General features: G+C 35.3%; 4 protein-coding genes across 5 annotated transcripts; all 4 read right to left on the reverse strand.

Moving 5' to 3' along the window:
• Window positions 1-64: 64 nt before the first annotated feature.
• On the reverse strand, window positions 65-6,511 carry LOC105170125 (serine/threonine-protein kinase MHK). Of its 2 annotated transcripts, none has more exons than XM_020696871.2 (18): window positions 6,256-6,511; window positions 5,049-5,418; window positions 4,875-4,953; window positions 4,709-4,777; window positions 4,502-4,591; window positions 3,484-3,622; window positions 3,274-3,376; window positions 3,091-3,143; window positions 2,796-2,862; window positions 2,409-2,517; window positions 2,244-2,309; window positions 2,097-2,165; window positions 1,974-2,025; window positions 1,765-1,887; window positions 1,019-1,050; window positions 867-912; window positions 676-751; window positions 65-555 (listed from the first exon to the last, which is right to left on the reverse strand). In XM_020696871.2, exons 2-18 carry the CDS (start codon window positions 5,054-5,056, stop codon window positions 426-428), a joined length of 1,311 nt encoding a protein of 436 aa, XP_020552530.1. In that variant the 5' UTR covers window positions 5,057-5,418; window positions 6,256-6,511; the 3' UTR covers window positions 65-425. The 2 variants fall into 2 exon arrangements, with proteins under 2 accessions (XP_020552530.1, XP_011089053.1); XM_011090751.3 differs by having other exon boundaries at window positions 1,777-1,887; window positions 6,256-6,510.
• Window positions 6,512-7,221: 710 nt separating this feature from the next.
• Window positions 7,222-9,331, reverse strand: LOC105170246 (chloroplast envelope quinone oxidoreductase homolog). The gene is made up of 4 exons (XM_011090917.3): window positions 8,933-9,331; window positions 8,640-8,787; window positions 8,279-8,370; window positions 7,222-8,055 (listed from the first exon to the last, which is right to left on the reverse strand). The coding sequence occupies exons 1-4, from the start codon at window positions 8,996-8,998 to the stop codon at window positions 7,363-7,365; spliced, it is 999 nt and encodes a 332-aa protein (XP_011089219.1). The 5' UTR covers window positions 8,999-9,331; the 3' UTR covers window positions 7,222-7,362.
• Window positions 9,332-11,738: 2,407 nt separating this feature from the next.
• Window positions 11,739-14,539, reverse strand: LOC105170122 (phosphoserine aminotransferase, putative (DUF760)). The gene is made up of 2 exons (XM_011090743.3): window positions 13,946-14,539; window positions 11,739-12,709 (listed from the first exon to the last, which is right to left on the reverse strand). Exons 1-2 carry the CDS (start codon window positions 14,278-14,280, stop codon window positions 11,908-11,910), a joined length of 1,137 nt encoding a protein of 378 aa, XP_011089045.1. The 5' UTR covers window positions 14,281-14,539; the 3' UTR covers window positions 11,739-11,907.
• Window positions 14,540-17,833: 3,294 nt separating this feature from the next.
• On the reverse strand, window positions 17,834-20,066 carry LOC105170121 (O-Glycosyl hydrolases family 17 protein). The gene is made up of 3 exons (XM_011090742.3): window positions 19,760-20,066; window positions 18,383-19,669; window positions 17,834-18,201 (listed from the first exon to the last, which is right to left on the reverse strand). Exons 1-3 carry the CDS (start codon window positions 19,818-19,820, stop codon window positions 18,164-18,166), a joined length of 1,386 nt encoding a protein of 461 aa, XP_011089044.1. The 5' UTR covers window positions 19,821-20,066; the 3' UTR covers window positions 17,834-18,163.
• Window positions 20,067-24,985: the final 4,919 nt, after the last annotated feature.

Raw genomic sequence — 24,985 nt, forward strand, 5'->3', positions numbered from 1 at the left:
GATTTCGACGGTCAGCACTGAATTATGCTGTAGTTTTTTATTGTGAGATTACCCCCAAAAAGCCTGAAATCAAACATTCACTTAGATAAATACAACATCCATAAAGACGGAAATCATACAGAAGTTCACAAAGATCACGCTTCTTCTTATTCAAAAACTAGAGCAAAGGCATCAAACAATGTCCTGCAAGCAGCTATGGAGTTGAGTCCAGCCACTTCAGAACACTATCTTCTCCGACTATCTCCCTAGTATAAAGGGATTTGGGGGCGGAGGCGCTACTTCCCAGAATAAATATCAGTGAAAAGAGAAAAGACAGTAATCATTTACAATTAAATCACTTATGGACAACAAAAGGGTATAACTACAACTGAATGTCGATAAAGAAACTTAATCATATGATCATACTCCATAAGAAGATGGATATCTCAGAGGTAATGACCCTGAGTGAAGGGTGCAGAAGTCGCCAGTAAGGGACGTTCTAAAATGTTGGATTGGAAAGTAGCCATGGCGAACCCTGCTGCCTGTGGACCTCCAATTGATGGATTTGGAGCAGAACTGCAATTTCCAAACAGTAAGAAAATATAAATATTAAGTGTATCAAGATTCTAATTACTCTGTCTCTCTTTCTCCCCCCTCTCTGTGCAAATCATATTTATAGAAAACCATGTGACGTACCTGAAAGACAGGGATAGGGAAGGCTCTACAGACGTAGTTATGACATGGTGATTAGAGGGAAACAGTGACCAGAAAACTGAAAAGCAGCAGCGAGCATACAATTATCTTCTCTAGTTGAATGAAGAAACATTATTACAAGTAGTTAATTCATATCCTAAAGGATGTGAGCAGGAAAAAAGTACAAATGTTACCTGATTGTGATGAATGATCTATAAGACCAGGGCAGATCATCAGATCCTGCAAGTAAAGTTAGAAACTGTGATAAACAAAAACTTTCATCCAGGTCTCTTATAAATCATTAGCAGAAAGAGAATTAAGAGAAAACACGAAACTTAAGGATTACCTCTTTGGCACCTTGATTTTTGTGGGCCATGTCTGTAAGAGATACAGTTGCAAATCAGAAGAATGTGGAACTTCAGAGAGGCAACTAAAAACATCCAATGACGGCAGGATGATAACGTGGAAAAGGAATGTCAAAGAAGAAAAAGGATGTGATTACAAAATCACAGCATTCTTCAGTTTAATGATTTAACCAAAACAATTATCAGGAAAATGACTCTTGTTTGTTATCTTATTCTGTAATACAATAGTCTCACATCAAATGATTCTTTTTCTTAACAGAATCTCAGTGGGAACCTAGGTCTTAACACTATCCTGAATCAGATATCTACAAATTTTAAACAAATATACCTAGTACAGTGCGATAAACTTAAAGACAAAGAAGCAGACCTATACTACATCTTATGGAAATGATATTGTGCATGAACTTATTCGAAAAGCATATTGATTCCGTCACTGTTTCCTACCACAGCTAGATTCTGCTTTTCTTTTCCCCAAGACAGTAAATTCACTATATAACAAGGGCAGTATTGTGGTTGATGGGGTCTTGTACACCGATACTTGGTTTCCCCTTGTTGCACTTAGTTATGTGGTACTAAGTCAAATTCTCACCAATTCACAGATTACTTGTCCCATTATATCAGTTCTGTCATACAATATTTGGGTCCTATTGTTTGGCAGAGAAATAAATGAAAAGAAAGCACCAAATGCCATAATTAACATCTCAAATTCTCAATAACCATGAAATACCAATAATACAACCTCTACCCAAGTTTGGAGCACTGGGGTTTACTGCCAGAGTCAAGCCAAGAAAACAATCATCCGTTGAAGTGCCAAAGTCCCACAGGTTCAGTTCAAGATTAGGTTCAGATCCTACACACATGTCATTAAGTAAGAAAAGGATCATATATCTTAGCTACATCATTGACAAGTACACCAAATACCAAAAAAACAGTTACCCAGAGTTAGTTGAAGTGCATCTCCAGGTGAACGAGGAACCCACGTGGCGACCTAATCATTGGAGAAGTTAAGTACCTATGAGAAAACAGTGTAAGCTTACACAAACCTATTACGCAAATTACGTGGAAAAACGGATGCTGCAAGCATTGTTCTGCAGTTGGTCTCTTTAATGGATCCCAGGAACAAAGTTGCTGAAATAGACAAAAGTATTAGATCAAGCAGACTTGCATCCATAAAATACACCAAATTAAATACACAATTGAAGCTACCTTGATCAAGTCAATTGCTTCCATGCTCGCATTTGGAATAATATCAGAAAGATCGGCAGGCATGATCTATCAACAATCAACAAGATTAATACCAAAATCAGTTAGATAGGGAGGAAAAAAAAACTTAAGCAATAGTATATGCTGCGCAAGTTGAAGTGAACTCACATCTGAACAAGTGATATTAAGTAACCGAGAAATGTTTGTAGCTTCAGGAAAAGTATTCCAGTCGGGTGCCCCAAGTACACAGCATATCTTGTATAATTGATCAATCTCACTGCCCATAAATGGAACAACATTCACATGTTACAAAAGGATGCACCTCCAGATAATTCACTTGCATAGTCTTTTAGCTCTAATGGATGTTTGACATACATAATAATCTCATTAGATACAGCAAAATTAAAGAACATATATGTGATGTGCAGGAAAGTATTGCAATTCACATGGTGACAAAAAAAAGACAGCATTTAAAAAACTACCTACCATGCGGCATATGGAAAACAACATTGTAAGTGGACATAAATATATTCAGGGACTAGATCATGAGGTCACCTTTCACCGGGAAAAATCGGGCAGAAAGTGAAAAGCTCAGCCAGTATTGCACCAAGAGCCCACATATCTGTGAGGAATTATGCATTTGTGGAGTTATTGTATAAAAGAATTGAAAGAGAAGAAAAATTAATGCTTTAATCTCTTGTATGCAACATGTCTTATGGCACAGTCAAAATAGAGCCCAGAAGCCACCAAGATTATAAACCAACAATCGAGATGAAAAACAACAAAATAAAGCAGTTCCATAGAAGTAATAGAATTACGAAAAGTTTGAGCAAAAAACAATCTTGCATACCAATGGCGGGGGTATAGGATGAAGATTGCAGTAATACCTCCGGAGCTCGATACCTAGCCAAAAGATTTCCAAAAGAAAAAAAAAAGAACAAGAGAAGAAAAGCACGTATAAGGCATAAATAGACTGTCCTGAATCACTAAAGAAAGCAAGAAAAGGTAAATGGTGTTGGCGAAGGTGACAAACCAGCGTGTTGAAACATAATCAGTAAAAGGAGGCGTTGAGGACAATTCTCTAGCCAGTCCAAAGTCACCAATCTTTATAATGTTATTTGTCACCAGCAAATTTTCTGGAGGGAGAACGATTTTAGTGAATTAGCAGGATAACAATATTTCCTTCTCTAGAAACAAAAGCTTGCCAAATCCAGATGACATGGAAAAACCTTAATATTAATACCAGGTTTTAGATCCCGATGAAAATATCCATGTTTATGCACATGAGCGAGCCCTTGCAGCACTTGAGACATCAAGGCTCGAATCTCTTCCTCAGAAAAAGATTGTTTCCGATCTTTCATTATTTGGTATAAGTTATGTTCCTGGAAATATGAAGACCAGCTCAAAACCATAGTGGAAAGTTGTCTTTGGTATAGTATTTTGAGCAATTTTGAAATCAGATTAACATATCCGACCACTTAAATATGTCATGAAGGTACTGTAACACAGGAAAAGTCCATGAATCATTCTGGAGCAGTTTATTTGATATCGGCATCTACCGGATAATAATGTAGTTGACACGGTATCTATCGTTACAATATGTTAGGATAAATATTTTCCAAGAATTTAAGTTCCAAAACATTTCCCTGTTTCCACACCTAAATTCATAATTAACTGCAATGCCTGCTGTTCGATTTGTGTTTACCAAGATGGCTAATTTCCAAATGAAATCAGTTTAAATGTGAATCGTACTTTCTGTCACCTCTCTTCCTCGTTTACTTCACCACCATATTCAGATATCTTCTGCATGTTCCCTTATTTACCCACTTCCACTGCATCAACTCATTTTGGCTTTTTTATTCTTACTGTTTTAAACCTTTGATTAGATTTCACAAGTAGAAATCTAAGTAAAAGTGGCAATACAGAGTAGAATAGTTAATGCAGTTCAACTTAAGCACCAAACCATCACTTTCATTAACTTAATCTCAACAACCTTGTTTTCACATTGAGATTCTCCTTGTTTGTGAGCATCCGACTCCAAGTTTTGCACCAAAATTGCATTTGTACAGTGCATGGACAAATACTAGACACTTGCCACCAATCAGAAGTTCATCATGCACATATTACTTTATTCTTGTCTATAACTCATTAATGAGAACAAGCTGTTAAAGGTCTAATATGTATCACATTTTAAAAGGATACGGTATACACATAAAAACATAACAGTAATCTGAAAATAAGTAATGATAAGCAAATGATACCATGTACTCAAATATGAAGAAAAGCTCATTATTTTGCCTAACAATCTCCAACAACTTGATGATATTGGGATGATTTAATCTGCGGAGGGACTGCACATAAGAGGAAATATAAAAAACGTTAACTACAATAATACAAGTGCGATCCATATGTAATCTTCAAGTTCCATCATGGGTATTAACTTCTATTAGATCAATTGACTAACATACCTTTACTTCTCTTAGGTTCACACATTCCTCCCAGTAATAAAACTTTCTCTTCATTTTCTTGACTGCAACCTGGAATAGATACTAGATGTCAAAATGAATCACCTTTAATACAAAAAGAATATCACCAGGAAATAGAAAACAAATGAGGAGAACAAATAGTGCTCACAATCTCAGATGTTTCGACATTTACGGCTTTATATACACTACCGCAAGTTCCATCACCAAGCTCATCCAAAATTTTATATCTGGAAGGACAATGGAATCAAAACAGCACTGTAAAGCTACTGCCAGAAGAAAGTCATAATAGCCTCAGTCAAATAATTTAAGAAAAAATGCTTACCTTTCCATTCTTTGATTTGCAATAACCGGCAACCTAATTTAGTTCAATGTAGTTCTAACCTCTTTAAAGAGGTTTCAACACTGTTTAAACAGTGTTCTTCAAGTAACTGTATGTACACATCTTTGCTTATGTCCACCAAATAATACAAAATGTAGTAAAGTGCTGGCTTTTCATTGTAAGAATGATTAAATATCAACCAAAATGATATCAACATGCTTATATGCAGCCTCTACTAGCTGCAAGCAGTGGTTATCATCTAAATATGGCCACCGTAATCCAATACGTCCTTGCTACAAAACTCCAGCAACGGATATCAAAAAATTATCCACATATGATCATGAAACTATCATGAACTTCAAATTTCATCCATCTGCCAAAAATCAAAGAGATCAACAAACAAATTAGCGTAGAATCTAACGATGACATCAGTGGTTAAAAATAAAAAAATGTACATAAAAATAAATTTGGCACTTTCAAAAATGTGAAATCAACTAAAAAAAACCAATAATGAAATCAGAAAGATAGGATGCTACTCCAATTTCTGACCAAATTGAGGTATATAATTGCAGATATCAGCTGTGTGAATACTACAATTGCAGATGCGAAGTTGTCCTTTGGTTGAAATTTATGATCCTCGTCACCTTAGGCATACTTTTAAAAAAAATTCAAATTTCTCGTGATCCTTTCCTTAGAGAGAAGATCACAATTAAAGTATTAAAAAAAAGCATCGATAATTCTTTCACGGGAAAATACAGAACTAACTAAAATTAACATTCCAAGAATCAAATACATTCCGCGTGAACTTTTCCTCCCAAAAAGGAAAAGTGCATAGCATAATCAGCTCATTGAAATTCTGAATTCACATAATCTAACGTCCGAAAAAACAACCAAAAATAATAAAGGCAGGAAAAAGAGGGGGGGGGGAAGTATAACTCCTTCGACATAATTAAACTAAATTACCAAAATAAGCGAAAATCTCAGTCTCAGAAAACCACAACACTAGCCACCACGATCAAGTTAAAAAAAAAAAAAAAGAAATAAAATCCAAAATTGCAAGCATTAAGAACACAGTCTAAATTCAAATTACAGATATCTGACCAATCGGAAGCATAAGTAGAATTTAAGACGACATCCACGTAATAAAATCTCCAACTCCCCCAAAAACAGTGAATAAAATCGAAAAAAATTAGCGGCCAAGTGACCTCACCTTATACGAAACAGCAACACGGCATGAGTGAAAGCTGAGAAGATCTAGAGAGAGGAATATAGGTGTGTAAGGTGTAGAGAGAGAAAATTGGATATTCGGATAAAAATGCAGTAATAAGAGAGGTATCGTTGAAAACAAGGGGGAGAGAGAATTGGATCAAGGGAGCGAGCTACGTTATGATGAATCATTATAATAATAATAATATAACAACAGAAAAATCCGCAGAAGTAGCGTTGGAGAAGAAACCAAACGCATACAAAATTGTATACATATTATATTATATTTATGCAGGACCATTTTTTTTTAATTATTATTTTTTTAATTAGAAAAAGATGTGGTGATGGAGAAGGAGAATTGGTCTTTGCCTTTGGTCAAATGACAATGTTGCCCTTCTTATACGTCAAATTTTACACTGTTTGTATCTGTTCCTTGTCCATATGATCAAATTGAGACTTTACACAAATAAAAAATGGTTAATTATATTTTGTTATTTAAATTAGATATTTGATTTTTTTTATTAATGTACCATCTCAATTTTATAAAATTTTTGCTATTTATAATTATTTTTTAATCAAGTTTTTGCAAAAAAAGTCACATACACTAGGTACTACATATGTGATATTAAGGATTATGTAATGTGGTATTATTTATATATGGACAATATGGGATATTTTTTTTCATAGAAAAATCAACAAAAAAAAAAAGGTCATATGTAACAAAGTGCAAAATTCGGGAAAATATATTTTTAGTTTCAATTATATTTTGCTCATGTATTTATCCACAAGGTAAAATATATATATGAAAATTGAAGTGGAATATAAAATATAATATTAATTTATAATGAAAAATTTAGATTACCAATAAGCATATCACACACACACAGTCCTCACAATTAATTATGTTATTTTATTCATTTAAAAAAATATGTAGCACATATATATAATTTAATGCAAAATATACTAAGAATTTGTAATAAATCTCCAATCATAATTTTTATTAACTTTCTTGAATCTTACACTCATAGACATTGCTATAGCTAGATGATATTGAATCTTACATGTTACATTGTAAACGAAAAATTTAAATCTGATTGGAATAAAAATTTTGTTACTGTTCGACAATGATCTTCCCAGTTGCATGCCCATCAATGCACTTACGCCATGCCTCCTCAGCTCTGCCTAAACGATGTCTGGAGTCAATAATTGTCTTAAGCTTCCTTTCCTTCACCAACTCAACAAGACATACTAAATTACGATCATCTTTAGGAATCAGCATCAGGGGTGCCAACCTCTTCCCGGAACAGGTAACATTTTTGACAATACAAGTCCACATAGCAGCAGCCCCTGGAGTGAGATCAATCATAACACCATTCTCACTCAAATTCGGCTCGAAAACGGACCACGAAACGCCTGTCGTACAATGAACAACAGCATCGTATTTCCTGCCTGACGGGCTCCTAAGAGCTGCCCCGTCTGGGGTCCTGTAATCAAGAACCTCATCGGCTCCGAGGCTTTTGACTAGGTCAACGTTTCGTGCTCCACATGTGGCTGTTACATGGGCGCCTCCCAGTTTTGCTAGCTGAACAGCGTATTGACCCACTCCGCCTGAAGCGGCGGTGACGAGGATGTTCTTCTGAGGGCCGCTGCCGTCGAGGTTGAGACCAGCATATTGGGTGAGTGCCATGTGGGCTGTAAGGCCTGCAATGGGCAGGCCTGCACCGTCAGCAGCTGACACTTCTGGAGGCCTGGAAACTGTCAGTTTTTCGTTAGCCACACCGTACTCCGACAACCCACCTCCTGGCTGTTGATTCAAATAAATTTGAGCACACATGTCCAAAAAGACAAGAAAGGATATATATGCACAAGCACTATAACTATATGTATGAAACTTAGGAAATTGTGTTGAATTCACTGTAGTGTGAAGAATTTATTGTGTTTGTGCAGCTTTTACTTGAAGTTGAGATATTGTTTTACACATAGAATGATTAAAGACGGGTGGATTATGAGGTAATTAAAAAACTTACTATAAGTCTTAGGATGGCGACAACTTTGTCGCCAGGTTTGAACTTTTTGACTCCGGATCCAACCTCCACCACTTCTCCAGCCACATCAGTACCTAAGAAAATGAAAAACATAGAATCAAATTAAAAGCTAGAACAACACTTCCCCACACAGATCATACTATTACAATAATTTGAAATATTATAAGATCCGAAAACTGTTCTTCTCGCATATATTGTAAAACCCAGACAAACGCAACATATATATATAATTATCAAACAATCACAAGTTTGGGTCGAAAAGACAAATTATCTAACGCGGCCTTGTCATCCCATTTAAGCCGACACAATTAATACTGCTATATACAGGAAAATTTAAGGTTACCGGGAATCAATGGAGAATTGCGAGCAAGAAGAGGACGCAGAAGGGCTTTGAGCTTGTAAGCTTTCCAATCAAAAGGATTTAAGCTCGTGGCTTCCAACTTTATCAGGACTTCATCTTTACTTGGAGTAGGAACTGGAACTTGGACGTGCTGCAACAATTATATATGCTTCAGTTTTTGAACTCACAGTATTACCTATTACAAATACTTGTCTACTTCAAACTATACTAATTCAGGACATTCAATCAACTCCTCAATAAACAGACAGAAACTTGTACAGAAATCAAATGTTTACCTTCAAACCGACCACTCCAGTGACAGAACCGTCATAGACGCATGCATGCATAAGCTTCCCCGCCATGGCCCAAATAAAAAATCGTCTTAGTTTCAGGATCGATTGAGAAAGATTCAAATTTTTTGGCTCAACTAAATTGGGTTGGTGGCTTCTTGCGAATCATAAATCGTTAAATAGAGTTTCAACCAACGAATTGGGTAGGTGAAATGACAAGAATAGCCCTTGTACATGTATGTGCCTTGGTGGTCAATCCCTTCACCAGTACCTTTAAGGGCTTTGAGGTCCTCTCAAACAAGTGAGTCCCCCCTACCCTCATGCATCATCAGTTCATGGACTAGTAGTACTGTTTGATGGGAGCAGAGAGGCGGTTTCCCTTTTCACATTGGTTTGGTGATCTTGAGGCCTTGAATAAAAGTAAACATTTGAAATATTCAACCATCACTCCATCTTCTTTGATTTGCTTTCCATTTCAATTCAGTCTCGTGCTTTTCAACTATGTGTGGCTAGGTTTTGTTTCTTTCTTTGCAAGATAAGACTTTTATTTATTTTAGAAAATATAGATACTAAGATTTATTAAATCCTTGTAATGAGCTAACAGGATGGGGAATCCTAGTCCTTGCACAATCCCAATTAGTACACTAGAAAAAAAACAAAAAATACTATGATTTATACTTTTAATGGTTATAGATTAAAAGTCATGATAAATAATTATTATTAATCATAATTAGATACAAGAATTTAATTTATACACTATGAAAAATAATTTTTATCAAGGTTATGAGTTACAGCCCTAACTTTTAACCATAACAAAAGTTTTAGTCATACTAGTAAAAATCACGACTAACAATTATTGCATGACTTTGATCAATAATTATTTATTATAATTATTATTTTTAATAATGATGATTAATTATAAGTAAATATTATATTTTTTTTGTAGTGGCACATGCAACTTTAGTTTATTTTTTCCCAATTAGTACATGCAACCTCTCTTTCTTTTTTTTTTTTTTTAATGGCATGAGATTCTGGGCCTTTACGAACAATTTATGTTACCCGAAGAATCGAAATCCAGTTAATCTTAATCACTGCGTCCGCTCTCACGGCCCATACTGAAAGAAGACTTATCCATAAATGCCCAATTAACTACTAATTTTGGGGTTTTGAAACTTTAGAAAAAGCCCGGCCCATTTCTCTCTTGATACCATCTTTTTTTAGACTAAAAGGTAATTATTGGTTCCTATTTTGATCATTAATGATGAACTTATGTCACTGGCCATTTGATTGAATTGACATCATCTCATCTATAAAAAGAAAGATCCTGAGTGGAGAATGCATCACGCACCTGTGATGGTATAAATTCGTGCAATATTTCTAAATTCCAACTATTTCATAACTTAGCCTGAAAAGTGAAAACCTTTGTTCATGTACAAACACTTGATTTCTATACATTTCTTGGCAAGACAACAAAATCTTTCACCAATCCAAATTTTTGAATCTTCTGATCACATCTATCATAAATGTTTTCCTATTGATTTCATGGTATGTATGTCGCAAACAAATTCAGTGTCCTAAATTCTATGATTTACTTACTATATAGAGCTCCACAAATTGGGATGTCAATTCAAGACATTCTGAGTCACATATGCTACAGCATTATTGCTGTTGTTCCAAAAGTCTGTCACAATTTTAGCAACCATCTGTCTGAAAGCCTCCAAAACCTCCGGAATATCTTCCACCATGTCATTAAGCGATGTCTTGGACTTGTCCACCAATTCCGCCGCTGTTCCAGCCAAGCCAGACGATGAACTCAGAATCCCTTCTTTAACAACATTGAAAAGAGATGAGAACGCGTTGCTAATTGCCTGGATAATGAGATTAGACAAATACTTCAATACCGTTGTGATCAAGTTCCTGAAATGGTCCAGAAGTCGTTGGCTGCCCTCACCGGGAACTTTGAGGGCTTGAATCATTTGAACAAGGACGTGAGCTGCAGCGTTGAAGATAAGACGTGTTAGCAGGTTCGACAACATGCTCAAAACGAGGAAAACGAGCTTCAATAGGACAACAGCCATTGCTGAAGGAAAGAAAGAAAAGAGTTGGTTGGTGGTGCAATGAAATTATGCTCCAGGATGATGTAAATTTGATGAGTTATTATATGGTTTGAGCGTTGAAATTGTTGTCTGACCTGTTTAGGTTGAGTATTTAAAAGGGTAGGTGTTGCCTGCACATTTTAACAATTCAAAGTCATCAAGGAAAAACAAATGGACAAGGGAGATTCTAGGTTCATGTGCAACATAAAAAAATTTGAGGAAGAGTGCTTACAATTGCCCAGGTCTAAAACTATGTAATTGGTCTGTTATTCAGAATTATGAAGTCGCAAGCTGGTTTATCTTATGAAAGTTTGACCTTTGTAGATAGTTCTACAAGTCAATTTGTCATCCGAGGTTCCATTTCTATGTTCAACTTCACATTCTGTTCGAAAAGTAGCATTGGAATATAGTTAAGAGTTCGATTAGCATAAATTCCCGAAATTTGAATACAAAGCCCTTGAGGCAAACTTCTTGTCCATGCTTGTATACCATTCAACCCTCCGTATACATACAGATATATACGGATTACGTGATCTTTATAACGTCAGATGCTCATGTGAAGTACAATACAACTTGCACATCAATTTACAATAAAAGATCCAAATTGTCGCCTGTCCAAAGAACTAGGCATAAGTATTGAATATCGTTCGAACGAAAAATTCAAGTATGTCCAAGTCAAACAACAAAGGAACTTCAGAAAATGAGACAGTTCAAAATTGGGCAAGAACAAAAATTTTCTTTATAGCAAAATCACCGTGTGAAACTTCTATATGTACATTATTCTGTCTGCCATCAGGAAACAGCATATACTATATACACCTCCACATTAAAAAGCAAGAAATCTAATATACACAAAATAGGCCTAATAAAGAGCATAGAACATACTCAGTTTTCCTCGAGCATATATACAGCATTCACACAGTTTTCCGCTTCCCATAAGAAGGAGCCAAAAGCAACAGCTTCCAGCAGAAATCTCTTCAAACTTGCAAACGAAGTGGTAATTACATCGTTGGTCTCTACCAAACCTGTCTCCTCGTCTCCAAAGAGCGCGGAGCTGTGTCTCTCGATCAGATTCACTGCCTCTTTGGACTTTGGTTTTGCACACATCTGAATTGTTTCCGCATCAAATCCCATAACATAAAACCTGAAGTTTTCCTGTTTACTCCCCAAGCTATAAGAGACTCGACCCACAGATGATGATTTTGCGCTGCCAACACGGCCAGAGGTGATGTAGTCTGATCCCACTGAAAACATCTCAGGAGCGGAAAGCTGATTCCGAGCACCAATGCCAAAGTGGGAGTTGCTCAGGTCTAGAACCCGTTCCAGATGGTGCCTCAAAGAAGCGGACTTCAAGAAATATCCGTACAAGATAGAAGCAGCATAAAGTTTGCAGAGCTTGAGCCGTTGTATCTCAGTTGTGGCCCAGCTGGCTGTGACATTAGAAATTGATCTCCATCCAACAACAGCTCTTAGATGTTCCCTAACCATTTGCAGAACCTCAAAGCTATGGATAGACTCAAGTTCCCAGTCCTTTGAAGGCCAGATCTCAAGCCGACCATTATACACGCCTTCGGAAAGCCGGGGGATCAAATGAACTCTCATCTCATTGAACTTGTGGAATATGAGCATGTACATAACTTCTTCAACTGCATCCCGGCATTCATGCTCCTTGAATTCAGCAATCCTCCTGCCATTCATTTTTTAAGTCAGCAAGAAAGTATGAAAAGTCAAAGCCGTCGTATAAATTGACCAACATTACCACGGTTTCTCAGGTTTATCAGCATTTGTTTGGCCTACAGTTAATTATTTCAAGAAGTGGTCATTTAAGCAATACTATGTCTCTACGTCCTGTAACAGCACGCCTTGAAAATGCAGTAATGTGAAAAGCATCAGTATAATCCACGTCGACGTTGTATTTGCTCCACCATCACCTAGAGGTGCCGAAAGAGAGATGCAAGGAATGCATCAATGCATTATATTTCGGCCACTCCATGTCCGGTGGCAGTACTAGTACACGCTCCTCCAGCCTCTACATTCTTGAGGAACTTGATGCACTAGTACACCGTCTCCGGCCCATGCCATTCTCAAGGAATTCTGCGCTTATCCAAAAACGTGCCATCCAGTTCGTAAAAAGAAATACAAGCATATTGCTAAAATCCAAAGTAATGGTACAAAATAATTCAAGCATCAACAACACACAAACCAAAACTATACATGTATAGAGGAATCAATATATTTGCTTTCCCAACTCAAGCCTTGATATAATCTAACTACGACAACAAGGTTCGCACAATAACCTTACGCTGAGTATACACATAGCTTAGGCAATCAACATATCACTACAAGGAGAACTAACTCTACCAATCACAAAATTTGCATCTTTTGTAAAAATTAAAAAAATGCTGAGCTCTGCTTTATACCTAATCATTGATCTTTATTCCATTACAAGCCCGGAAACAATATTTATCAAAGGAGTGAAAGCTTGCACGAATTCAACCAGTAACTATAGGAAACAAAGATTTTTTTTTCTCTCTTAACACACACAATGTTACTCCGATCTGTTCTTTGATGGATGGAGAGAAAGACTTCTGACTTCACACATATATCTAACTTCAGAGAAGACCTTGGAACAATATCTAGACTTATAAATACACAACCTAGAAGCATATACATATATACTTAAGTTGCATAATCTGTAAATCATAGTTTCACGCTTATATGTATCTCATATTATTTGAACCTCAGATAAGATTTGAACTACCAAACCCAATGTTAAACAGATTATAATACAATAACCATAAGAAAAAGACAGCGTTGATTTTACCACAGAGACCTGTCACCGATATAATATTTTCTCAGAAATTCATAAATTCAGTAAATGCAATAAACTTGGGATAACCAAGAAAAGGGCATGGTCACCAACCTATGAAGGCAAGCTTCATCGGACCCGAGGCTGAGCTGCAAACGAGCCGCCGCTTCATCCCTCTCATTCGCCAGCCGCTCCAACTCCTTCCTAGCGGCTACCCGAAAGTTGTCGCGATCATCCAACAAGACACCACTCAAAAACTTCCCAGCCGTCGTCCTCGGCTCCAGCGGTGCGTTCAAGCCCCCAAACTCACGCTTGCTAGCACTACTGGTACTAGCCACCACAATTAATGGCCGTCCATCAACAGGCAGCCCAAAAGTGACGGGACGGCGGAGAACTCCGGCGGGCAGAGTTGGGAATCTGGGCCTGGCGTAGGAAACACAAAAGTCCATTCAACAATCACTCTGTGAAGTCTCGACTAACTGATTGGCTGATTCAAGTTGATAATGGAAGAGGGTTTAATGGGTTTTTTTGATAAGTGTAGGAATCAAGAAGTATTCTACTAGTATAGTAGTTCTGATTCTCCAATATATATATTTATATATATATAGAGAGAGAGAGAGAGACAGAGAAAGAAAGGGAAGAGAAGAAGGAGATAGATACAAAAGGGATATACGTATAGAGAGAGAGAGAGAGAGCGAACAAAGCGGATAAGGTGAGAGTCAGATTGAGAGAAGGAAAAGAGGGGATTGGCAATTATGATGGCGACAAGTGGGACATTGGAGCTGCTCCAATTCCCACTTATCAAAAAGATCTCCCCACTTTTCTTTTTCCCTTTTTGTCGTTAATTTTGATTTTTCTCATGTTCGGTTAATTATTTTTTAGTCCTTATGTTTTTAATTGATTTTCAAATTCATCTATTTTTTAAAAAAACTCAATTTCAATTTAACGCTTTATGAACGTTGGTAATTATATTAGGTAGATGCATTATAAAATTAGTAAGCGTGACATGTTTTTATACATGTGTATAATTTTTAAAAATAAAATATTTATAGAAATTGTATATTAATTTTTATAGGATAAAAAAGTACCTAAAAATATATATTAAGATAATAAATAATATAAAAGCAGTGATGTAATTTTTAATCCAATAGAAATTGTGTTCTTAATATTGTTCCTTTAAATATTTTCTTAAATCTTTCATAATTACAAATCCAAAATTAGTATTATTATGAGTACAAAAGTTGAGTGGGAATAAGCATAGACATCATAAGCATAGACATCATAGCATAAATTTTAATATTTGATCAGATTTGTTTAAGAATTGGTAGTCAAGTTTTGAAGTTGTAGGGATAGAAAACCTCAATTATTTCAAGTTAAATTATGTTTAGATAATGTGTCAGTGTCATGAGAATGAAATAATTAATTATGCTCCACAACTCTATTTGATTAAGGTACCTACAAAAAATAATTTAATAAACTATATATGAATCGTACTAAATAAAATAATGAAATATTCTGATGAGGAAGAACCAATAATTGCCACTCCCACTAATCAAAAATTGCAACCTAATTAAGAAAGCGACAACATATTATCTATATTATTATTAAGAGAAGAAGCTTTATAAATTTAAAGTGGTAGTTACGGTACCACTATATCAAATTATTTCAATACCAAAAATATTCTTCAATTTCCAACTTATATTACATTAACCACTCAATTAAGTTCCTTTACAAAATTAATTCCATGCAATTAGTATTGAAATAACATATTAGTATTTGTTTTGCAGTATATATAAAGTTATTAATATAACATATATTGTACAAAGTATCAATTTTTAATTTAATTTGGGGTAAAATATGTATTAATAATTAATGCATTAAAAATAATGGCCAGGTAGTAGAACCAGTCTCAACAGAACTAGTTCTTCTTGGAAATTGGAAGCTGGAACCATCCCATAGCATAAGTAGGAATGGCCTGAATAATCGACTTAATCAACAGCTCCCTCCCCACTTGAAAAAGAAGTTTTGCATTCCAACTCGTTATTCTCGCCCACACTTCATCTTGGATGGTGGCAAAAAAGTTTCATTTGGATCAAGCAACTCTAGAAGGAAGACCCAAATAACACACCAGCTTGTTCTCTCGTTTAATGGCAAGTTCGACAACAATATGGGAGCAAGTGTCCTCCTACATGTTCTTACTAAACACAACCAAAGATTTGGAGAAATTAATCTCCTGTCACGATGCTCGCTGGTATACCTCCAAAATATCCTGAATCACTCGTGTACTCTGAAGAGAGGCCTGACAAAAGATTAGCGTCATCCGCAAAGAGAAGGTGAGAGATGGAGGGAGCAGTTGTGCAAATGGACACCCCTTTAATCCAGCCATCAGCAGACTTTAACAACGAGCTGAAATATTCTGTATAGAGTAAAAATAAACATAGGGGGAGATGATTCCCCTGACGGAGTCCCCTCTAAGGAACAAGGGAGCCAAATTGTTTGCTACTAAGCATAAAAGAAAAGGAAATAGAGAAACACAAAGCATTACCAAGCAAATAAAGGAAGAAGGGAAATCGAGTTTAAACATCACCTGCTCCAGAAAAGGACCATTCAACCTTATATAAACTTTGCAGCAACCTTCAAGGAGCCACCCTGGCCCAATGATGACCCCCAACTAGCTGCCATTATGTCCTCGCACTGCTCCAATTGAAGCCATGCAACCTCAAATCTCCATAGACGGGAACACTGTAGCGTATATGCTGGCCTTTCCTCTAAATGAGTAAGTAACGCCTTATGAGTTATGATCCGAGCGACGGATTGTGAGATGGGCAACTGTAGCATCAGGAAATAAATGTGACCAAGTGACATTAGCAAATAAATATATTAATTGTTCACTATATCTAAAAGTAGTTGATCATTCAAAGGCGTTGAAATTATTATTATTATTATTATTATTATTATTATTATATGAGAAAAGAAAAAGCCCATAAATCCGCCCTATTTCCATATCTTATCAAACTAAATTTATAAGGACACTTGTGATCAGATCTGAATGACTTATTTATTTAATGCTATTATTATTATTATTATTATTATTATTATGCTATTTGTAAAACCTTTAAATAATATGTTATTTGTAAAAGGCAAAAGGAAAATACATGAGTGAAGCCAAGAAGTATAAGCTGAATCCAGCAAGAGTATTGGAGGCAACGAAGTTGGCAAGTGAAATAGCTAGGTAGCTGTCCAACGAGGGTCAGAAGTTGTATTTTTGATTCATTTTTTAGATATTTTTTCTTAGTATCTAAATATCTTTGGATTGGCCAATGAGCCATAGTTTAACTCTAGGATCTTATTTCACTGTAACATATATAATGTTTTAGTTTAATAATAGGTGTTAATTAGGTATTTTATATGATACTAATAGATATACGATCGTTATAGTTATCCATAATCGTTAGATACAGATATTTGATATTGATAATTGTTATCGATTTATTTAAAAATAAATAATAATGCATTATTATCACCTAAAAAATAAAAAATATCTCCAAGTTGAGTGTGAGGCTGCAACGCAACGACGTATATATGTAGACAGTGAAAGACTAGACCTTGTATTTTTGTTTCTCCATAGATTCGAAGGTTTATAAAAGGACTGCAAATAGTTTGGGCTTCTAAACCCATGGACGGGCCCTTCATTGTGGGCTTAGACCTGAGATTCATTACCAAAAAATGATATTAGGATTTTACAATATCCCTAAAAAATTATCAGTTATCAGATATATTTTAACAAGATTCTTTGGTTCTTATAACATAGAAGCTTGTATTTTTAAATCTAAATACCTTGAAATTTTATTTTTAAAATAATATTTATGAAATAAATATAGCTAAAAAAAAGTTATTTGATTGAAAAAGGAAAAAGGTAATTGACATTTTCCAGTAGGTTCCTTTGTTTGGTTATCCTTTGCTTTTCACAACTCTTTGGTACCCACCAGCTCTCGTTGGAAGTAGTAATAATAGTGATAGTATGTATGTGAAATATATTTCGTACCTCAAGAATTTAAACAGATTATTAGGAGAATATCATATCTTATACTCTCCTACTTCCACAAATCATAAAATTCTTTAGACAAAAAAACCGATATTCAAAGCGATTCAAAATGGGCCATCTAGTGTTGATGGGCCAATGAGGCCTCTGTTAATACACTCCCCAGCCCAACACAGCCTTCTCAGCTCTGTAAAAAATCATAAACCCTAATCCATTTCCAAGAAAATAAATAAATAAAAATTGGTGAAATCATGTCAATCCAACCAATAAGCTAATGCCACCTTGCATGCTCAGAGGTTAACACTCGGATATTTGCATGCCCCATAACCTGCACAAAATAGAACAAAATAATTAATATTAATTCCACTTGAATAACAATTATATTTTAATTTAACTTAATAATAATTAGTTAATAATGTAATAATTTTAAATATATTTTTTTATTTAAAAAAAAAATTAGAGTACTTTATGAGGTGTGGTGTATGAGGAAGTAGGATAGTAGTACTTACTCGGATCTTTGGAGATCATAACCGCTAACCCGCTGAAGGAACAAGTCGCCCCGGCTGCCCTCATCTGGGCCCAATATGAACTAAAAGCATAACTAGCATGCTTGATCAACGAATTGGGCTTGTAACACTTCCCTCCTGGTTGGATCGGGTCGCAGGTCCGATTACCCTGACTGCACGCGTACGACAATGCCCCCGTCAACGCCGTCTTGTTTGCACCCTCCGCCACCACGCACCATAACTTCCCGTTATTCGCAGGCTTCGCCAGAGGCGGGTAATCTGAAACCTGGGTCTTGCCCGATAGATCAATCGGGTACACGTGCGACCCGTTAGGGTACAGCAGCCCGAAGTTTCGTTCAGTACCCGGACCTGGCTTCTGGTTTTCGTTGTACAGTGCGAAGATCATGGTCGGGATGACTGCCCCGGGTCTGGCTGGTGTCCCGATTGGTGGCTTCGCCATGAACTTCTTGACCACATTGCGGTTGTAAGTGGCGGCGTTGTAAATATTAGCTCCGAGCTGGTCCGGGTCTCCGCCGCTGGGCCAACCCGTTTCGGCGAGGAAGAGGCGAATGTCCGGGTACCCGAGTCGCTTCATGGCGAAAACAAGAGCATCCAGCATTTGGTCCAACAGATTGGTGTAGGTCAGACCCGAAACGGGATCCGTATAGGTTATGTTCGTGGGCTGAAGCAGAGCATAGTCGAGGTTGATTTGGAGAGGTTGAGAAACCCAAGCGAAGTAAGTGTAGACATCGACGAAGAAGAAGGATTTGGTCCGGTTCAAGAAATGGAGCATCGGTCTAATGACTTTTTCCCGAACGTCGGACCGGAAAGTTCCATTAGACGGTGGGAAAGAAGACTCCAAAGCGTCCATCGCCAACGGGGTTCCGACCTTGATCTTGTGGAGACCGTATTTTTTGACAGAGCTTCGGATTTTGCGCATGGCGGGTACGAGTTTGAACCAGGTTGTGTTGGGTGGGTTGCTGAGGATTTCGTTGCCGACGAGGAGGTAACGGATCTTGGACTCCGGGTAGAAGGGGACAACATTGGTTTGGACCCATTGGTCGGCGAGTGTTTGGTTGGTGGAGATGTCGGGAATGAGGTTGTTCGGGACCATGATTGATATTTGGAGGTCGGTGCCTTGTATTGATTTGAGGATTTTGGGGTTGGTCCCGTAGATTTTGATCCGTTTGCCGTTGAGTTTTTGGATGAGTTGAATGGATGCTGATGGGGTGGGGAGATTGTTGCCCAGCTCGCCGTAGCAGACTCCGATCTTGGGTTGCATTTCTCCACCTGAAAAATCATCAAACACAAAATCCGTAAATGTAAAGGAAACAACACACAGTGGTATGAGAGAGTGCAGTATTATTTGCAGAGACTTACATGAGAAAGAAGCCGAGAAAGAGAGAAGAGACAGCACAAGGAAAGAAGCAAAGACACCCATGATGTTCTTGGATTTGCTCTCTCTTTCTTCTTCTTCTTCTTCTTCGTCAATAAATGAATGGTACTTATACCAATGTTCTTCCGGGCATTAACTGAAGAAGATTAACTTGTCTGGGGAGAGAGAGAGAGAGAGACGTGAATGGAACGTTGAGATTAAAGAAGACAGCGGAAGCAAAAAGGTTTGAGGTTTTTGTGGAATATATGGAGAGCAGTGAGGATTGGACGTTGATTGGAGGGTTTAGGAGTCCAAGATTTGGGAAGATTAATATAAAACCAATGGAATTAGTACTGTGTATGAGAAATTGCAGGGAAGTGGGATACCACTTGGCGAGGGGTTGGGGTATTCTGCTTTAACCTTTGGATAAAGACAAAGCAAAAGCTGATGAAGAAGATAGAGCAAATGTCCTTCTCTAATTACCATACACAAATTTCTAATCACAATTCTTTTTCTCTAATTTATTATGGTTTTAGAAAAAGGATTGGACTAATGTGTTACTCTATATGCAACACAAATGTCTCCCCCTCTATTTTATTTTATAATATTTGTATATATAACTTTTTTTCCTTGTGTTTAATTTATATATGTACAATTAAATCAACCAATTTTTCTACCAGTACGGAGTAAAGTAAATCACGTTGTGATCAGTATAATGTTAGTTCAATACTGATTCAAATTATTAATGTTTTCAAACACGAAATAATATATATGTAGAAAAATTCCTATAAAAAAAATTACTGCACCAATTTTGTTGTTTATTATTAGGTACGGAATTAATTTTCTATAAGATTATTGGAAGCGTGGCATATTGGATGCATCAATAATTAGCGAATAGGTGTGGTGCAGCATGGAAATATTGGGCAGGAAATGATAGAGTGATGGACTACGTAAGTTTGATGAGTGGAGTGGTGGGGTCTTTCCTTTTGTGAGGTTTTAAGCTTTTATGTGGGTGAGAAGACAGCAAAAGTGGAAGATTTTTGGGACCCATCAGCTGAAAAGGTTGCAACCCAATATTTCCAAGTAGCCGTTGGAGATTAATAAGTGCTTGTATACGTTATTATTATTATTATTTATTTACCCTTTCCTCTCTCTTTTTTCGTCTGTTTTTGGAATACATATATATATATATATATATTACTAATATATTAATTAATAAATTAAATATATTTAAGTATAAAAAAAATGATTAGATGCATTATGTATACCCAAAAAAAGGCACTTTGCTCATGTATAGGCTTAATTTTACATAGAAGCCCAACAAAAGCCTTTGTGCGCATGAAGTCCGAGGGAGAATAGCCTCCAGTTCATGATCAATTTATAGGATTCGAGATAGATTAGACCCCGACTGTGATCCATTAGCCTGTCAAGAAATAAGTCCCTTAAGCCCATTTGGTTGCTAAATGTACCCTCCTCCCCCAACACTGCTACAAAGATTATTAGTACAGCACGAAAAAGAGGATCATATAATCATCACTTATGTTTGGAGATATGAAAGGATTATTCCCATCTCCCAACAACCCTCTCGAGATGTGGAAGTTATCCTCTAAAAAACTTATTTGGTTCAATACTTTTCGACCGACTTGACTTCTTGAAAACCTTCGCCAACTGCCTCTAAATTTGAAAAAACTTATCTGCAGTAATCGTCGACCTGAGTTCTAAAGGGGCATGTCTCCTCATCTGAGAGAGAACCAAGACAATAAAAGCCAACCTCCCCCCTTTGGTTAAGGGTAATGTTTTATGCGCTTAATCACATATATACTAGTTTACTATTCAAACACTTTTCATCAACAATATATTCTCTCATCTCCAAAACACCTTTTGCTACTGTATTTATTTTTAATTCATTTTTCGACAACTATTTACTAACTTGGTCGTCGAAATGTTATTTTGTAAGTCCCCTTTCTTAGGCTTGCAAAGGATTTGGCCGAAAGATTTTGAGTCCCAAAACTTCATTAGCAAGCGACTTTTGCTTGCATCAATTACATATCATATTAAAATATACAGATGGATATTAAGTAACAAGAAATTATTATTGAAATAAGATAATAAACACTGATATCATTGGATGGTTGAACATACTTCTTCTTGATTTTAATACTTATACCTTAATATTTGAATAAGGTTTTGTTAATTATAGAAGGTACATTTTTTTCATGATTTTACTTGTTATATAAAGTCGGGCGAGACTTTATTGGATTTATTTATTTTTTCTAAACCTACTTACGTACACAAAGATTATCATTATTTATTATAATACATACATCATTTGTGCACATCTAATTTCATATTTTATGTAAATAAAATTATATATTTCTACGTGTATTTAAATATAAAAAATACAAAATTCAAATTTTTAAAAATTCACATATAAATAAATAATGTTATAAAAAATAAGATGTACATGAAATTAATCCTTCAAGCTTTGGATCCGGAATGCAAACGAGCAGCTGCTAGGCCGAAGCTTTAAACCTTCTTTATTCCCTCCAGCCAAAAGGCCTTTTTCTTGCAATTATTCCCTCCTTTTTTCAGATACACCCACTGCTTTTTTTTTTTTCTTTTAAGTCCCTCAACTTTACCCACACTTTTCACGATTCTTCACTTTTCAATCCTCACTCTTCGAGAATTATATGACTTTCCCATATTACCGATTATTAAATTTTATATCTGTTACGTAGTAACTTTGACAATGTTTAATATTGCTCTTTTCTATATTTGTAAAATCTACTATTATAACTCTTAATAAAATAATAATTCATGTACGTAATCAGTAGTAATACAACATCGTCATATGACATTTTTTTTTTCTAATAGTGTGTACTTTTTTGTTCTACTTAATTTTTTTTTTCTACAAAATCTCGACTATACTCCGACTTTTGATAGAAGTTAAATATATAAATTCTGAACGACCAAATTAATTTGTCAAATTCAATTGTTATGTGACACATGCAAATAAAGGGTTAATTTTTTTATATTATTAAGATAATTATAAAATATGTAATAAGTTTATAACAAGTTGTGGATGTGATCCATGGCTCAATTTTTTTTTTCTTTTTTAAAAAAAAGCCATGTCGTGGATGTCTTTCACGACATAATTTAATATATATATATTTTTGTTTAATTTTATTTTTATAAATTAATTATCTTCAATTAATTATTAACAATATAATAAAATTAAAAAAATTATAATATTAAAATTTATCCAACATATTAAAATTATAATTTTTTTAATTTTATTATGTTGTTAATAATTAATTGAATATAATTAATTTATAAAAAATAAAATTAAATAAAAAACATTGAAATCATGTTGTGGAGGACATTCACGGTGCTTTCTTTTTTAAAAGAAAAAAATTAATTCAAGTCATGGATGTATAAATTTGTTATATATTTTATATAAATTAAATTTTTATAATTTTTTTAATAATATAAAAATAATTAACCTTGCAAATAGAAAAATAATGCAGCGTGCAAAATATTTAGTGTCATATTAAACGATGAGACTTTGCTGGGGAGAAAACATTGAGGTTTACAAGTCATTCAAATTCATCATTTACAATTAATATGAGAAGTCAGCCTATATTGTCAGTCCTCTAGACAAGCGCACATGATCTCGTTCCCATAATATACGCCAAATGATGTAGCGTGCAATACAAGCAATATCCTATTATTTGAGCTCTGTTTATTTTGACTTTATATGCGTCTCACAAATTTGCCCCATTTTGCTAGGTGAATAGAGTTTTAAAAATTTACAGATCATTCAAGATCTTAATTTGTAAATTTCAATTTTAAACAAAATCAAATAAATATACGGATAGTTTAGATGTGACAATATATATATGTATGTATTTTAAGTGTAGATGTTATGAATGTGCAGGTTTCTTGACAGCAAATTATTGAACACAGTTTTGTTAGTGAAGTAATGGGTACCGTCATGACACACTCACATACCACGCACATAGTGACAGACCCAGTTTATATTTGTTCCAAATGAGGACAGGTAGTGATTATCAAGACCTGCTTGTCTAGATACAAACCACATGATATATTAATTTATAATAGAGTTTATTAAATCAGAGGTAACGTTGGCCTCATGTGCTTCCGTTCCACTTCCAGCAACTCTTTAAATAAATATATTCATTTATATTCTAAATAGTTGAGCTGTCTTAATCTTTTTTATGTATTCCAAAACGTTGAACTAGCCTAAAATTATTTATACCGCGTCTATCTTCAACTTCGGATAAGAAAAAATAAAATTATTATCATTTAAAATCTTCTTTTCAGTATTTTTCTGGAAAATTACACTTTGGGTCCCTATATTTGGGTCAAAATCGATTTTGATCCCTAATTTTTATAAATCATTATGATTTTGATTCAATTATTAAAATTCGAGTAAAATTAACAGAGTTGGGGAACACGGCCATACCGTGTAACACATGTGAAGAAGGCCAAAATTAAACTGATCGTATTCTCCAACTTAGTTAGTTTCATCCTAATTTTAATGATTGATTCTAAATTATAACAATTCGTAAAAAAAATTAAGGATCAAAATAATTTCTCAAAATATTCAGGGACGGAAATAGATTTTGATCCAAATTATAGGGACCAAAAGTGTAATTTATTCTTAAAATCCTAACCAATGATTTTATTGCCGTGCGATTGGGTCCAGTGCACGTGATTTTTTTCAGACTGCAATTGAGAGTAATGGGCAGCAGCAATGAATGATGTTGTTGGGTGAGTCCGTATAGGTACGGGTTGGGCCATTGGGCTGCCCGGATGGGCTGGGCTACTCTTTGCAACTTTTATGCTACATTCAAGTTTCATGTATAAAATTTTATCATTTAATTATTGAATAAGTGCTATGAATAACAAAAATTTTAATTATTATTTTTAAAAAATACTAAAAATCATTTTAGTTAATTCTTATTTTTTACACAAACACAAGTTATTAATAAATAAATAGTATTTTGCTTCATTGTTTATTTTTAAATTATAAGAATTTGTATTTAGTGAGATTTTCTTTTCCCCCTCTCTTTTCCTTTCATTTTCTATTCCTCCTTAACTCATATACCCAACGGCGAACTAAGCTACGTGGCCAGTAACATGTCACTTGCTGACATGTCAAATTTTGATTGGCGCACCCTAGCAATATTGCGTTGGAGCTGCACTCT

This window comes from Sesamum indicum, linkage group LG9 (genome assembly GCF_026168435.1).
Source record: "Sesamum indicum cultivar Baizhima isolate 11 linkage group LG9, ASM2616843v1, whole genome shotgun sequence".
Taxonomy (NCBI): Eukaryota; Viridiplantae; Streptophyta; class Magnoliopsida; order Lamiales; family Pedaliaceae; genus Sesamum; species Sesamum indicum.

Coding starts and splice junctions, on each gene's coding strand:
- LOC105170246 (XM_011090917.3), bottom strand. CDS start 8,998: ATGGCGGGGAAGCTTATGCATGCATGCGTCTATGACGGTTCTGTCACT. Junction 8,788..8,932: donor CTGGAGTGGTCGGTTTGAAG/GTAAACATTTGA, acceptor TAATTGTTGCAG/CACGTCCAAGTTCCAGTTCC. Junction 8,371..8,639: donor CAATTCTCCATTGATTCCCG/GTAACCTTAAAT, acceptor TCATTTTCTTAG/GTACTGATGTGGCTGGAGAA.
- LOC105170122 (XM_011090743.3), bottom strand. CDS start 14,280: ATGGACTTTTGTGTTTCCTACGCCAGGCCCAGATTCCCAACTCTGCCC. Junction 12,710..13,945: donor GATGAAGCTTGCCTTCATAG/GTTGGTGACCAT, acceptor AATGAATGGCAG/GAGGATTGCTGAATTCAAGG.
- LOC105170121 (XM_011090742.3), bottom strand. CDS start 19,820: ATGGGTGTCTTTGCTTCTTTCCTTGTGCTGTCTCTTCTCTCTTTCTCG. Junction 19,670..19,759: donor TTTCTCGGCTTCTTTCTCAT/GTAAGTCTCTGC, acceptor ATGATTTTTCAG/GTGGAGAAATGCAACCCAAG. Junction 18,202..18,382: donor TATGATCTCCAAAGATCCGA/GTAAGTACTACT, acceptor TATTTTGTGCAG/GTTATGGGGCATGCAAATAT.
- LOC105170125 (XM_020696871.2), bottom strand. Junction 4,592..4,708: donor TGAACCTAAGAGAAGTAAAG/GTATGTTAGTCA, acceptor TCTTATGTGCAG/TCCCTCCGCAGATTAAATCA. Junction 3,377..3,483: donor TCATCGGGATCTAAAACCTG/GTATTAATATTA, acceptor TTCTCCCTCCAG/AAAATTTGCTGGTGACAAAT.